At 56.4% G+C, this 14,619-nt stretch overlaps 4 protein-coding genes across 4 annotated transcripts; 2 read left to right on the forward strand and 2 right to left on the reverse strand.

The window, feature by feature from the left end:
• Positions 1-816: 816 nt before the first annotated feature.
• Positions 817-2,895, reverse strand: QBC33DRAFT_515387 (uncharacterized protein; the record flags this gene model as incomplete). The annotated part of the gene is made up of 3 exons (XM_060426089.1): positions 817-1,050; positions 1,194-1,374; positions 1,439-2,895. The coding sequence occupies 3 exons, from the start codon at positions 2,893-2,895 to the stop codon at positions 817-819; spliced, it is 1,872 nt and encodes a 623-aa protein (XP_060283439.1).
• Positions 2,896-3,779: 884 nt separating this feature from the next.
• On the forward strand, positions 3,780-4,746 carry QBC33DRAFT_559353 (uncharacterized protein; the record flags this gene model as incomplete). Its single annotated transcript, XM_060429966.1, has 2 exons — positions 3,780-4,399; positions 4,470-4,746. 2 exons carry the CDS (start codon positions 3,780-3,782, stop codon positions 4,744-4,746), a joined length of 897 nt encoding a protein of 298 aa, XP_060283440.1.
• A 1,592-nt stretch (positions 4,747-6,338) lies between these two features.
• Positions 6,339-11,095, forward strand: QBC33DRAFT_619924 (uncharacterized protein). The gene is made up of 4 exons (XM_060432758.1): positions 6,339-8,122; positions 8,186-10,210; positions 10,281-10,653; positions 10,950-11,095. The coding sequence occupies exons 1-4, from the start codon at positions 6,835-6,837 to the stop codon at positions 10,990-10,992; spliced, it is 3,729 nt and encodes a 1,242-aa protein (XP_060283441.1). The 5' UTR covers positions 6,339-6,834; the 3' UTR covers positions 10,993-11,095.
• A 469-nt stretch (positions 11,096-11,564) lies between these two features.
• Positions 11,565-12,875, reverse strand: QBC33DRAFT_559355 (Trihydroxynaphthalene reductase; the record flags this gene model as incomplete). Its single annotated transcript, XM_060429967.1, has 5 exons — positions 11,565-11,702; positions 11,765-11,837; positions 11,958-12,012; positions 12,222-12,692; positions 12,761-12,875. The coding sequence occupies 5 exons, from the start codon at positions 12,873-12,875 to the stop codon at positions 11,565-11,567; spliced, it is 852 nt and encodes a 283-aa protein (XP_060283442.1).
• Between the last annotated feature and the right edge of the window lie 1,744 nt (positions 12,876-14,619).

Here is a 14,619-nt window from a genome sequence, read left to right on the forward strand (position 1 = left end):
CTACGAAGGTAATTCCAAGTCGGTATACCTAGCTTGTGGTGTGTTGTGTAATCGCAAGAAGCGACATACTTTAAAGATAGCTAGATAGGCGGTTTAATTACCACTTCCGTGCCTTCTCCCCGAAAGGCATATCCTCCACCCACCTTCCCGCCAACTGCCTTACTACTGCTGCTGCTGCAGTTTAATAATTATATCTTGGTTTTTTATTTTTATTTTTATCGCGGCGGGCAGAGGCAGTTGCTTTCGGATTGCCTTCTCCTTGAATCTCCACTTTGGAATATCAATCTGTCGAGTGGGACAAGCCACCAAACCCGCCAAGGCAGCTGCCGTTCGAGTTGCATCCATCCCAGGGTCATGAAGGTAGCAAGAAATTCCGGACAGAATCGTCGTTGACTAAACCAAAGGTGAGCAAAGTGTCTCTGAGAGATCGTTTTCGTTTCTGCTTTGTCCGGATTCCACTCATGTAGGAAGTGATATCTGCGAGATCGATCCACCGGAGTTAGAGAACCTGGAAAATAAGATTAGACAGTTGCTTACCGCGCCGGGTGAAAATCCATTACTAGTATTATTCCTAGGGCTGGCTAAACGTTATCGCCTTCGTCCACAAACACGGATGCCATTGAGGCCTTGGGGGCCGTAGCGGCAGACCGCCGTGAGTATAGTCGGTCTGTGCCCAAACCTAGGTTACTACCATGAATACTTGGCATGATAGCACCATGGTATCTAGGGGAGCAAGCAGAGAGCGGCTGGGTTTATTCCATCGCTCCATCAAAATGCTTCGAACATGTCCGCCTTGAAGATCACACTCACTCCCTCTTACAGATGAGCACTCTGACTTGATCCTTGCGATAGGTTCGCCAGGGCGATTGCCCCTTGGTTCGGGTCATTTCCGGCGGTCGCATTTCCTCCAGTAGTACCAGTAGTAGTGCCGGCTCTAGGGCCACCTACCGAATTGGCATCGCCACCAGACCGTTTCACAATCTCCCAGATGAGAGGTCCGTCTGCACCATCCTGGATCTCGAGCTCTGTATCGACCCAATCGGGGTACCTCTGTCGGTCGGTGTTGTTAGCCCGCTTGCACAGCGCCGGGTGGTGGGTCATTTACCGCCTGGATGACCCCCTGAGAAAAAGACGAAACCAACCTTTCCTAGAGCCAGTAGAATCACCTTCTTTAGGACCTGCGACGCACTCACGCACCCGATAACGAAGGGGATCAGCTGGCCGGTGGAGTCGATGGAGTGGACGCCTTGGATGTTGTTCCACCGGATCGTTGTCTCGATGCTCGTGATGAACCACGCGATGCTGAGGACCATCGAGACATTCCACGCGACGCAGAACAAGGTCAGTGATCGTCCGCTGGAGCCGCTGCTGATCCTGAGGGTTAGGCATTGTCACTTGTAGGATGGCCAAGGGGCCTGGAGAGCGGAATACTACCTACTTCAAGTGATCGATCCTCCACCCCGCCGACATCGTCTGTGCTCTACTGACGCTGGGCTCGCTGTCTCGAGCTTGCGACTGGCGTTTCACGGGCTTTCCCATACCTAACGACACGCCGACCTTGATGACGTCGGAAAAGCGAATGCTGCTGTCGTCACCGTAGGCGGACATGAACTCGAGTAGATCGAGTAATGACCTCTCCATGCCAGCCATGGTTTGCAAGCCGGTAATGGTTACAAACGGGAGGATAGACGAGTAGGATTCTAGCGTTTGAGTGACGGCGAGCGTCCTGTGGCCAAGCACGTTGTTGACTCGGTCGAGGATGTCCTTGAAGGACTGTGGGTCCCCGGAGGTGACGAAGAAGTAGGCGTCGCGGTAGAGGAAGAGGAGGGCGTACACGAAGATGCGGAGCGTGAGAATCAGCAGCACGAAGGTCGGAATGCCGACGATGACGGAAATGATGACGGCAGCGACACGTCCGAGCGTGACGATAGGCCCTCCCAGGGGCTGCATCGAGAACATGAAGACGGTTGGGGGCCCGCAGCCCGGGCTAGGCGGCTCTTGGACGCCGTGGCCGCCTTCGTCGAACCAGTACGCCAAGTTGTAGCCCATAAGAAGGGCGACGGTCGTGCTCCTCCATAGCACACCCGACCACGAGAGTCCCGGGAACTTCAGCGATGAGAGCAATCGCACCGGAAGCAGGACCGGCAGGTGCCAAAGGATGTAAAGAACGTGTACGGTAATATCGGAAGGTACACTAGTAGGAAAAGCCATCCTGGATATCACAACCGCCCCCTCGAGTACCCAATTCCACCACCTCGGATTCTGTGCACTTGCGCGTTGCTGGGGTCTTCTCTGTTGGAGCAATTCGTGTCTTTGCTGTCTCTCCCGTCGAGGCTCCTCCTCGCGCTCCTCCCAGGAGTCCCATCCCTCCTGTGGCATTAATACGGCGTCCCGCACGTCAGACAGCCAATTTTCAAACGCTGATCTATTTGCATCCACACGTCGCTGGTCTCTTCTCCGCTGCAGCTCCTGGCGGCGATGCTCACGTCTCTGACGGGCTTCTCCCTTCCGCTGTTCCCTCTGTCGGGCAGCCTCCCTGCGCTTTTCGCAGTGTTCTCGCCACAACCTGCTCATTTCGCTGCGCAGTTTATCGAGCCGGCGAGGGCTCATCAGCCACAGACGAAAGCCAAACGAGCTGAGGGTCGTGACGGGGAAACCGAGGAGGATCTGCAGCATGATGTACATCTCGATGGCGGGCGCGTCGCGACTGGCGGCGATAACCGTGGCGATTGCGACGGCGAACAGCGAGACCGAGTTCGCGTCCAGCACGCCCTGCGCCGATTCCGGGTCCAGAAGCAGGCTGAGCCATGCCGACCCCCACTGCAGGTAGATGCCGATTCGAATCCCGAGGCCGTAGAAGTCGGAGTTGCCCTCGAGCGACTTGCAAGTTGACATGGTTTCCTGCTAGGCTCGATGCATCATAAGCGATTTGCGGGAGAATGGAAGAGGAGGACTCTTGAAAGAGGAGTCATTTGGGCGACCGGGCCTGGGGCGGCGTTTTCAGCTAGTTCTAATTTACGCAGGCGCTTACGGCGCTGTGCGGCTCTTTTATCTGTTTGATCTGGTTGGTGGCCTTGTGTTTCAAGACCGATCCATGGCCCGCGGCTCTGCAGATGTTGTGGCGTCTGTGACAAACCATGCCATGACGTACAGACTCGTCAGGAGGCTGCAGCATCTTTGGATTCATCCAGCATGATATATTCTGTGAGATCGACTTATGGTCGAGGCCTCGTCGACTTACCATGAATAGGTAAGTAGCTGCAATTTCACTTGACTTAGGTACCTTATTGTCGGCGGAAGGCGCGCACCGGGCTCATGGGAGGCATTAGAGGGGGCAAAAACGGTGATAAATTAAGAAGACGAATTCTGTGGTGGTTGGGATGGTGTATCAACAGTTATATTTCAGTACGGTTCAATATATAGCCCAGAAGGATAGCCACGTTGCCTACATTCACTCTCGATACAGTGTCAAATAACAACAATGGAAATCGCTCTAGTCCCAACTGTGTGGTATGCACTTGCTAAGCAACGTGAAAGACCGGTGACAGCTGCCCAACTTCTGTCCTGGAAGGCCATCAAAAATTCGAGCCCCAATGTGCTGTCTTTTGTCTCGTCGCCCCCCCTCGCCCTCCCTCGCCTCCTTGTGCGCGCGTGTGTACGCCTTCATTTTCCTGAATCGACCCGCCCCCTGACCTTAATCATTGCTCAATTCCTAGACTCAGAGTATAAGGGCCGTCGATCGTTCTCTTGTCCTAGTATCCTCTAGATAACCAACCCAAATGGGTGAGCCTCGACATGCTCTCGCCGAGTTGCGCAATGTAAGCAATACTGCGACGAGATTACCAAGACGCAACCGCGACAATACCTTTTGGAGCGCCAGCCATGATGCCGACGACAAAGAAAACCAGGGTCAACAGAAGAAACCTCAGGCTTCTTCATCCAGCCTCAGGCAAGAGACCGATCCCAAAAACATCCGCCTTCTCTGGGCCCAAGTCGCAGCCTACAACGCGTTGCCTTGGACATGCACATCCGCAGCTTCTCTTACTTGCCCCTCTTCAGTCTCCACAGCCAACATAGCTCCAGCTGCTGCCGTATCAGACTTCCGCGCCCTCTTGGGCACGTATTGCAACGCCGAGATTGTCCAGAAGCCCTTGGCGTGGACCCCTGAGAGCTACTTCGAGCAGGAGAAGCTTGGCGGGGATGCCGGGGACAGCGCGGAGCGAGGAACAACCCGTGACGAGGAAAGTCTGCGTTGCGTTTTGGGAACAGCCTACATTTCACTCGACGAGGCCAAGGCCTTCGCGGCAGAGCACAGGACCATTGTGACTGTCTGGGCCGGCGGGGATGACATGGTCAAGGCCAACTATCTCGGGCGCCTGCTGCTGCGCGGCCACGTCCTGTCCGCCGTTCCCGAATCACCAGACAACCAGTGGCGCATCGCATGTCTCATTCCCGGCGACCCGATCCAGCAACGGTCTCAACTGCTCCAGCTCAGCCTCCTCTCCGCGCCGCCGGACGCTCTTCATCGAACCCCCCCGCGCCCGCGGAGTTGGCGAGGATCCCTTCCCGGGGTGGCAGGGCTGCACGGTGCGCAACGTCGCGACAATCGGCTGCACGGGAGAGAAACCCTTGGCACGCCTCGCGGACTGGCTTGACGCCATCAACCGCTGGGGGCTCGAGACCTTTGCCGTCGAGGTCCAGGAGGATCTGGACCTGTGTCTGAAGGCCGAGTACGGGGCCATCTAGGGCACCTACCGATCGACCATGGGCCGACACAATGGCTTGGCAAATTGGAAGGGGAGAGAAAGGGAGATGATGTTGGTTCGGGCTGCTGACGGATCCCGTACGCAGATCCCAACGCGTAGTGCATCGAATCTTCAACGCGGCACTACCTGACGTGTGTTTCTAGCCTACATGTCTTTTCCCCAGCGTCTCCTCCCATGCCTCGCACGAGGGCTTCCAAGGAAGGCGTCAAACTGCAAAAGTACGCCCTTCTCGGAATCCGTCCGGTTGTATCAACTTGCGGTCTCTCTGCAGGTAGGTACCTGACAATACCCATTGTCTACATGCGGTGTTTGTTTGCCTTCGACAAAGGAAACAGCCTCTCACTCAGCAACAATGGCCTTGTGCTATAATTCAAATTCCTACACACACGAGTAGGGAGCAGGTCAAAGAAACAATTCCCTCATTTTCACCTGCTCACAGCTACTTTCCAGCACTATATATCTTCGTCTCTCCCTTCGCGTTGCCCCGATCCGTCCCTCCTCCAGGCAGCCCCAGCTACAACCACCATCCTCAAAGCCCGACCCCCCATCTCGCAAGGAGAGTTATTTTACCAGGATCATCCGAAGGCAAGTTTTGAATATCAGATCCGGTACAGTGTCCCACATCTAGCTTCACTCGCCAAAGCTAGGGTTCTTTGGCAAACGTCTCGGAATCGCAATTTCCCCGGAGTTGAAGACACAGAAAGAAAAACCTCAAAAAGTTGGAAAGGGCAGAAAGATGTGCAAGCAAGCGTTTGCCCACTTCCAGTGCGGCCACAGCGTGGCGGCGTCCAACGGCGTGACTCGCTGCGAATGGGCCCGCGCGAGCGATCGGGACTGCCCGGACTTCCAGACGCAGCCGGACGAGGCCAGGTCAAACTCGGTCTATGGGCCCTGCATGGCTTGCGCAACTCATGGGGGCGAGTCTAAAAAGAGTGGTAAGTTGTTTGGGAAGAAGGGGAAGGCGAGTCGCAGGTAGGGTTCGACGCCATGAATTAGGGCCAGAGGTTTCTGGCTGTGTTTGGAATAGGTCAGTGGGGGGTTAATTCGCTGGAGTAACCATGGTAATTATGATTGATGGTGACGTTCCTGGGTGCCCTGTGCAACCCCTTTTCTGTGACTTTTTTCCCCCTATTTTCCCGCCACCTCTCTCTTCGTTCAACATGGCATTTAAATCATCAAAACAAAAGCCCTGGATCCCCTGCATACCCGATTCCTTAAAATACCTATTCCTAATTTCCCCACATTGGAATCTTCTTATATCCAAATCCGGGAACATTTTCTATCCCCAGTCGAGATTTCCAGCCAATGTATATACTTTGTCCACATGGCGGCTTGACTATGATACAGATACATAACGCCACACTGGCCTCGTGAGTCACCTCGTAATCTAAACGGTGGTGCTGCTTCTGGTGCTGCTGCTGAAATGGCTGGGCAGGGTTCTTGTTTAGCTCGACAAGGGGCCCTCAGCCCTATATGAGAGATCATGGCCCGATTGGCCCATCCCACGAAAGCCGAAGACTTGCAGATGTGGTGGCAGGACAAGCCACCGCGCAGTGCCACAGCAGCAGGTTTCATGTGTTTCCAGACATGGTCAGCCACTCGTTGCTCGCCATCCGACAGGGTCCAGAACGCCCAATCGGGATCGTGACATTGGATGTTTCCTTTAGTGCCTCTCAAAGCCACCACCATCCTCCATGCTGGCAAAAGCCACTATGCCATGGGAGCAACGGTATTGGTTATCGTCCGCCATTCTACCTACGCATACACGACGCGAGTTCGGAAGATGCCGCTGCCAACCCTGCTTGTTTGGTCCAGCAATGGGTGCCTGCGTATATACCCGTGACCGACCGCCTCCCTCTAGCTTTTTGCTCACCACCATGCCTCTTTTTATGGCCCTGTTCAGTCTCTCGCAGTCCAGGACCGTTTATTGCGTGGAATATGGCTGGAAGTTGAGGGCGGGCATGGTTGCACCTGAGATACAGGGTAAGGGTAAACACCAGGAAACTCTGATCCAAGGCGGTGTCCAGAAGAGTTCCTCGACGACACACGAAGGCGACGTTATCCAAGCATGTTCCAACCGACGGACCCTCGGGTCGAGCCCACTGCGTACGAATACAACCGTCAAGCGATCGAGGATATCGACGATCGTCAGTCAGCAGTCCAGGGTTTCCAGAAGAGGGCACATCTGCGGGGAAAGAAACCAAACTACCGCCCAACCCCCCTAAGATGGCCCTTCATTTTGACACTGATCTTCCTCATTTGCGTCGCAATTGGCCTGGTTGTCTGGGCCGAGAAGGCGATGCCGAACTCGGATAGCACTGCTATCGTTGACCACCCCGGTACGCCTCCTCGAATGAAACCGAGGCTTTGGCATGGAGTGAGAAGGGACAACACCTCGGCGCCGAGCACGACTCTTAATCAGGAAACGGCCCTTTCAGCGGCCGACCCCGTCTCCATGACAGATTCAATCCAAGCTCCGTCGTTGCTCAGCAGTGTTTTGAGCCTCGAGACATCTCCATCCATCTCCGCATCCGTCATTTCCAGTCAGATTACGGCCTCAAATCTGCTAAGCACCTTGACTTCGCCCAGTGTTGCTCCAGCGACGTCGACCGTTGCACCCAGTAGCACTTCAGTCCCGCGCGAAACCCAACCCCCGCCCAGCAATACGCTGAGCCCCGAGGCTTCACCTAGCAGCATGTCATCGCCAAGCCGAACAGGAGCCTCGGCTCCCCTTGCAGTTACCACTTCTTCTTCTTCCAGGTTGGAAGCCGGAGTCCAACTATCGGATGAAAAATCCAGCGCTCGAATCCCTGTCAAGGAATCCACTTCGACTCCCCCAACTTCTTCGCCGCAGACAACCCCTTTAAAAGCGACAGGAATATATATTATATCGGGAAGCTCAACGATTAGTACTGTGGACCCGTTGTCGGTCAGCCGCCTCCTGGGGCCATCCTTCACCCTCAGCACTTCTACTTCTCTGCATACAAGTACGATCATCCGCACATCGACGCGAACTACAGAGATCACAAGCATCGTGACAGCCCCTCCGTCCACCACGGCCTTCAATACGACTTCACTGAGCTTCATAACCACATTCTCGACGACGACTATGACTATTACCCACTCGGGTTCGACGTTTTCCACTGTCGAGACCCTCACGACCGAGCTTCCAGTCACCCAAACTATTGCGCCTTCATTCACCGAGGGAACCTCGGTCGTGTCCACCTTTCTCACCGCATCCACGATCGTGAGGACGTCGTTTGGGACTGCAACCGGCTCAATCGAGACCAGCGTGGGCACCGTCCCGGTCACATCCACTGTCACCGCCACCTTTTCTACAACATTGGTCGCTCCAGGTACAATCAGCCAAACAGTCATCACTAGCGACGTCCCGTACTACGTTACTCTGGGACCAACAGTTGTTACAGAAGTGCAGACCGTGATCGTCCCCTATTCCCAGACCCCAGATCCGAAAACGGGGGCCCCAGTCAACGTCGTCGTGACTATAACAGAGGGCGGAGAGGTCCACAACGTCGTGCAGACTTTCGCCCCCCAAACCAAGGTCATCGAGGAGAATGGCGGCGTCCGCACCCAGGTTTACACACCTCCCCCACAGACGGTGGTGACAAGCATTGGCGGGACTCCAACAGCAAATGTGATGGTCTTTACACCGTCCGCGGTAGCTGGGAAAGTTTCGGTAAACGTTGTATCAACATTCGGCGGCCAGACCGTCACACTCGTCAATACCCAGGGCCTCCAGACAATCGTCACGTCCCAGGGAGGAGGTCTCGTGACGCTTGTTACCGCTCCGCCGCCGCAAACCCAAGTCCAGATTATCGGCGGCACGGTGACTACAATAGGGGTTGTCTCAATTCAGGCTGATGGGCAGGCAACCTCAGCCAATGTGGTAACCACCATCGGTGGCACGCCGGTTACAGTCGTCAACAGTCAGGGGCCCCAGACGATAGTGACGTCTAGCGGGGGGAGCCTGGTCACGCTGGTGACAACGCCTCCCCCAGAGACCGAAGTAACTGTGGTGGGTGGGACTTTGACGACAGTCGAGCTTGCTTCAGCGACTACAAGTTTCCAGCCCATATCCTACACCGTAACAACGGATATAGGGGGAACTCGAACCACCGAAGTGATGGTCACCACACCAACAGCTAGTGACCTAATAACCATCACCCTCGACTCCTCCATAGTCGGCGGCACTGTCACCACCGTAGTCCAGACCTTCGAGCCATCGACCGTCGTCACGGAAATAGCAGGAACTCTGACTACCATCGTATCGACACCTGCCCCTTCGACCATGCTCTCGACGGCTCCGAAATCAACAATCACCCGGACGGCTACTTCCACTCCAAGCGACACCCCCACCGCCACGATGAGCGGCGGCCCGACATCAGTGACATCGCTGATCGTAACCGTCAAGGCCTACAACCTCACAGCAGGCGACTACTTCATCGGGACCTTCCTCCCGACCTTCCTAGCAGTCATGCTCGTCATCCCCCTCCGCACAATCGACCTCAACGCAAAGCTCTACCAGCCCTTCAACGCCCTCGCGTCCTCCCCGCGTGGCGCGCCCGGCCCCGAATCCATGACCCTACAGTACACCGGGCTAGCGGGCCTCCTCACCCCGCTCGCGACCCTCCTCCACGGCCGCCCCGTGCCCTTCATCACGACCCTCGCCGTCGCCTGCGCGAGCCTCGCCGTGCCCCTCGCCGCCGAGGCCGTCGGCCTAAAGATGCACGGCCACTGCCGCGAGGCCAGCGCCGAGCACTGCGCCGCCGCCCTGGGCGTCTCCCCCGCCGCCGCCACGGCCCTGGTCGCCGTGCTCGCCTGCGTCGCCCTCCTGATGGTGGTGCTGGTCGTGCTCTTGCTGCGGTGGCCGACCGGCGTGGCGTCCAATCCGTGGACTGTCGCGGGCATGGCGGCGCTGGTTCGGAACCCGGATGTCGCGGCGGGGTTGTTTCGGAGGCGCGATGATGCGGGGCTTCGTCGGGCGGTGGCGGATAGGAGGTATGGGATTGGGTATTTTGAGGGGCGTGATGGAGGGGAGGAGTATGGGATTGTGCTGTTGGATGAGTCGGGGCGGGGACTGGCTGCGGAGAGCGGGCGTGATGATGATGAGGAGGAGGAGGTGGTGGTGGTGTGGCCACCCCAGACCGAGGGGGCGACGGCGGTGGCGGTTGGAAAGAATGGCAGGGGAAGAAGGAGAAGGAGGGAAAAGGAGCTGCCGTTCATGACGCTGCGGTATCCCTGGCGGATCGCGTTCCTGCTTTACATCGTCGGCTTGTTGGTCTTGATCCTTTATTATCACCTGACCCTCAGAAATCTGAACTCCGATTTCAACAGGTTCATGTACAGCCACAGCTTCGGAGTCCGGTTCCTCTTTGCCATTTTGGGCGTCATCGTCACGTCCTGTTGGCAGGCATTCTTCATCGGTAAGTCGACGAGCCTCCCCCTTCCATCTTCTTCCCCTAGAATCAGCAGCCCACTAACCTCCATCCCCAGCCGTCACCACAATGGCCCCCTACCAACTCCTAGCAACCCATTCCGACTCTCCACCCCAGCAAGCCCTCCACCTCCCCCGCCCAACCAACCCCATCTCCGCCATCACATCCTCAACCCTCCGTCTCCTCCGCCACCGCCACCACCGGCCCCAGCTCTTCCCCCTCGCGACAGCAACAGCGGCCCTCCTCGCCGAGTTCCTCCCCGCCCTCCTCTCCAACGTGCCCTACAGCCCCTCGCAGACGCTGCGCTCGCACGACGCCTGCGCCGCCCTCTCGGCCGCGACCCTCGTCTGCCTGGCGTGGTGCCTGGTCGCGTCGCTGCTGCCCCCCCGGGTCGGCGGCCAGAGGTGGCCGCGGATGCCCGTCGATCCGAGGTGTGTGGCTGGGGCGGCGTGGTATGCTTGGAGGGTTGGGGAGGGGGAGGGTGTGTTGCTTGCGGGGGGGAGGAGGGAGGGGAGGGAGGCGTGGTTTTGAAGTTGGTTTGTCTTGTGTGTTGTTTTCTTTGAGATGCCTCTGTTTGGGATTTGGCAAGACATTTGAGTCACTTTCTAGAGATGGGAAGCGGGTTTCTTCCCATCCCCGTGAGATTCTGGGGAGTATAATAGCATGGTGGAGTTTGCATGTGTGTATTAGGATAGCATGGGAGTAAAGATAATACTTGGGGTTATAGACTGATGGAGATGATCTCGGAAATCGTTGGGATTATTGTGTAATTTTGTATTGTTCTTTTTCCGAACTGGAATTGGACCCCTTATTCAGTGTCTAGACAGTCTGACGGTGGAAGTCCATGTATTATATACTCTCAGTACCTACCCGTACACGTTGCCTTGAACACTCGACACCTACTTCAGTCATCTTGTCCAGCACAACTCGGGTAAACTCGCATTGCTTATTGTCGACAGAGAAGTTGATATGATATATGGAGCGGATCTCAAGACGCATCAAATAGCTGGACATAATACAGCCCAGCGACAGACACGGATGCACTTCCAGGCAATTAATCAACCTTCATCCCCTACTGGCTCTCACAATTTCGTCCCCGTCTATCTCTCTAGATGACATGACTATCACCTCAGCCCACTATGTTTCAACATGCAGAACCATTCCCACGTATGTGAACTCCGTCCAGCCAGAAAAGAGGTCATAGCCAGGGGAGGCTATTTGCCAGCACAACTACGCAGCAAGGAAGAAAACCTAAAAAGAAAAGAAAAGAAGAAAAACCGGTGTCGTCCACGTCTGCCACAAAGGAAGGGAATCTCAAAGAGACAAGAGAAGCAACGGGAGGCTACATGCAGGCCGCGCCGTCGATGCCGAGGACCTTGCCGTTGATCCATTCGCCGTCTTGCGAGGCGAGGAAGCAGACGACGCGGGCGATGTCGATCGGGAGCCCGACGCGGTGGAGCGGGGACCAGGTGGCGGCGTACTAAATGGGTGTCAGCTCCCGATGATCGTCTGCAAAGGGGGGGGTTCTCTCGGGTTACTGACCTCGTCGACGCCCTCATCGTCGAGCATGTGACCGTTGGGGATGTATTTACGGCACACCTCTTGGTACATGTCGCTTGTGTAATGGGTTAGCCGGGATTGATTCGATCATGGAGGGGAATGAGGGAGAGGTTTCCGATATCAATCGCAAGGGCTGCGGGGCCCTCGCAAGTTCAGGAGGGAAAGTAGCACTTACGTCTTGATACCGCCGGGGGCGACGGCGTTAACGGTGATCTTCTTGTCGCCAAAGTCTGCAGGTGTGTGTGTCAGCGTGTGAGAGCATGTGTTGGGGGCGGGAGGTGTGAACGGAGATGAGTTGGGGAAATTGGGACTGGGTGTCCGGGTATGGAACACTTTTTGGGAATTTTCTGGAAATGCCGGTAATCCTCGCTTACACGGCTTATCGTGCAGGAAGGGCATGCAGGCGGGAGGGGCATCCCGGAGAGAGGGGCAGACTCACCGACAGCCATGCAGCGCACGAAGGTCTCAATGGTGCCCTTGGAGCCCGAGTAGACGGCGTGCATGGGGACGGCCTTGGCCTGGCCGGTGATGGAGCCCATGAGGATCAGGCGGCCGCCGACCTCGAGGTGCTTGTAGGCCTCGCGGGCGACGAAGAACTGGCCGCGCGTGTTGATGGCGAACACACGGTCGTACTCCTCGGGCGTGACATCCTTGATGTGGCCAAACGAGACGACGCCGCTGTTGGAGCACACAATGTCGAGCTTGCCGAACGCCTTGACGGCCTCTGCGAATAGGCGCACGATATCGTCGACGCTGGACACGTTGGCCTTGACTGATGCCGCGTCCGACCCCGACTTCCTGATCTGCGACACGACCTCCTCGGCGGCCTCGGTGCTGTTGGCGTAGTTGACGATCACTTTGGCACCCCGTCGTCCGAGCTCCAATGCCATCTCCCGGCCAATTCCACGACCTGGAGGCGGGCAGTCGTTAGCACCTCTCAGGCAGCCGATTCCATCCCATCCCGGACTCGTCACTTACCGGCCCCGGTGACAAGCGCAACCTTGCCTTCGAGCGACGCAGAAGCAAGGCCCAGGGGGCCCGGGATCCGGTTGAACTTGCTCCCTGGCGGAGTAGAGGTAGTAAGAGCAGGCATTGTGGCGGGTGGTGATACTTGTTTGATCTCGTTGATGGGCTGGGAGGAGTTACTGCTTCGATCGTCGCTAGAGTCGTGCAAGGCCTTGCTGCTCGGCGATGCAAAAACCCTCGACAATGAGCGAAGCCAATTGATCAGTCTTGAAAACATGAATTGATTTGTTGGGTCCGATCCTTCGTGCCTGGCCGTGGGACCGGAGTCTGGCTCATCTTTATACTTTCGGATTTAGCCAAGCAATTCCTATGGGGGAGGGCTCAACCTTTCCCCTTCGCCCCGGCCGGCATTCCGATGATCCACCGTAAAGTAGTCGGACTTCAGTAATGAACTAATGTTGGGCTGGGATCTGTCACGTATCACGTACCACGCACCCACGCATCCAGAACAAATCCGTCGAAACAGCTTTGCCAAGAGACGAGCATGCGTAACCATATCAGTAACCATATCACCCGTTCAGATACACCTCAACCAAAGCTTGTCCAACCCGTATCGACACCCAACAAAAGCTTGCTCTGCTTGGGTGATTGGATCCATACCAGACGCGAGGGGGTGAGGTTGGCCGCCCCGGGGTGTCGCCATGGCATTCCCCCATCGGACCCGACGAAAAAGACTTGGCAGCCAAAGGCTAAAAGCGCCCTGCGTCTCCGGACAATCAATCCTGTGGTGGTGGTGGGCTAGTAAAGTATTGGCTTACTTGCTTTCCCTTGAGAGGATAGCCTATCATCCTCATCTTGAGAGATCAATCCAGCCAGGCGCTTGGGAATTATGTGTAACCCGCCAGGACGGCTCGATGGACCACCGGTTTCCCGGTCGCTATGCTTCCACTGCATCATTGAACCGTTCCTCTCGGGATGGGAATCCAAGCTCCCGGGGCCGGAAGGGTTCTTCACAGAATATCCTTATCCTGGCGATATTCTCAAGAATGCGGTCTTCGATGCAAAGAACCTGAACAGCCGTGGATTGATGTCCGGTGAGGTGGAGCTCTACGATCCGTGAAGTCTTACATGGGTGGATGGGTTGGTCCGGCGCCACAGCTTTTGATTTTAGCCCTGGTGGCGCCCGACGTGGCGCCGCTGACTGCCGATCGCCCTTGGGAAGAAGTCTGTCCGTCCACGTGAGATGTCACGCACCTTCCACTTTCCCAGTTGTGCATTCTACCAGTTGTAAACTTCATTTAGCCAATGCGACTCGATCATGTACAAATTATGCCACCGCACTGAGATTGAGCACCGGAGTCGCGTGTTCATTTCGGTGCCTGTCGACGGCCATATCTAATGCCTTCCCCCCGACCTCGACCCCGCTACCAATTCCGCTCTAGCTCCAATCGTCACAAGACGGACAAACTCGTGGCGCCTGTCCCGATCGACCGCCGACAATATGAAACGCCGCTCGAAGACAGAAGCGTCCCGGGAATATACTTCTGGCCCCCACCGTCTGCGCTAGCATCTAGCCCCATACATTGACATTACGGGCGCGGAGAGCAAACCCGGCGAGTTCTATCAACAAGGCGAGCAGCGGGTGGGGGCCGATATAAGCATCTTCCTGGGCGCCAAGAGGCAATGATAAGAGCGGAAACCGTACTGCAAACAGCGACCGAGCCTGCGCAGGCCAGTCGAGAAGCCGGCAGGGATTCACAGTACAACATGAGTTTTGCTTCGAGCCCTTCTGGCCGGCCTATGTGTGTGTGTGTGTGTGTGTGGACTCCCGACACCGACACCGTCTACGAACGCTATCCGTCCCGCCTAAT

The sequence above is a fragment of the Phialemonium atrogriseum genome, assembly GCF_030411735.1.
Source record: "Phialemonium atrogriseum strain 8032-3 unplaced genomic scaffold QBC33scaffold_13, whole genome shotgun sequence".
Classification (NCBI taxonomy): domain Eukaryota; kingdom Fungi; phylum Ascomycota; class Sordariomycetes; order Cephalothecales; family Cephalothecaceae; genus Phialemonium; species Phialemonium atrogriseum.

Bases quoted from the DNA above. Each gene is read 5' to 3' on its own strand.
- QBC33DRAFT_619924 (XM_060432758.1), top strand. From the start codon at position 6,835: ATGTTCCAACCGACGGACCCTCGGGTCGAGCCCACTGCGTACGAATAC. The intron at 8,123-8,185 runs GTACAATCAGCC...TGGGACCAACAG, and splicing joins TACAACATTGGTCGCTCCAG to TTGTTACAGAAGTGCAGACC. The intron at 10,654-10,949 runs GTGTGTGGCTGG...TTGGGGTTATAG, and splicing joins CGGATGCCCGTCGATCCGAG to ACTGATGGAGATGATCTCGG.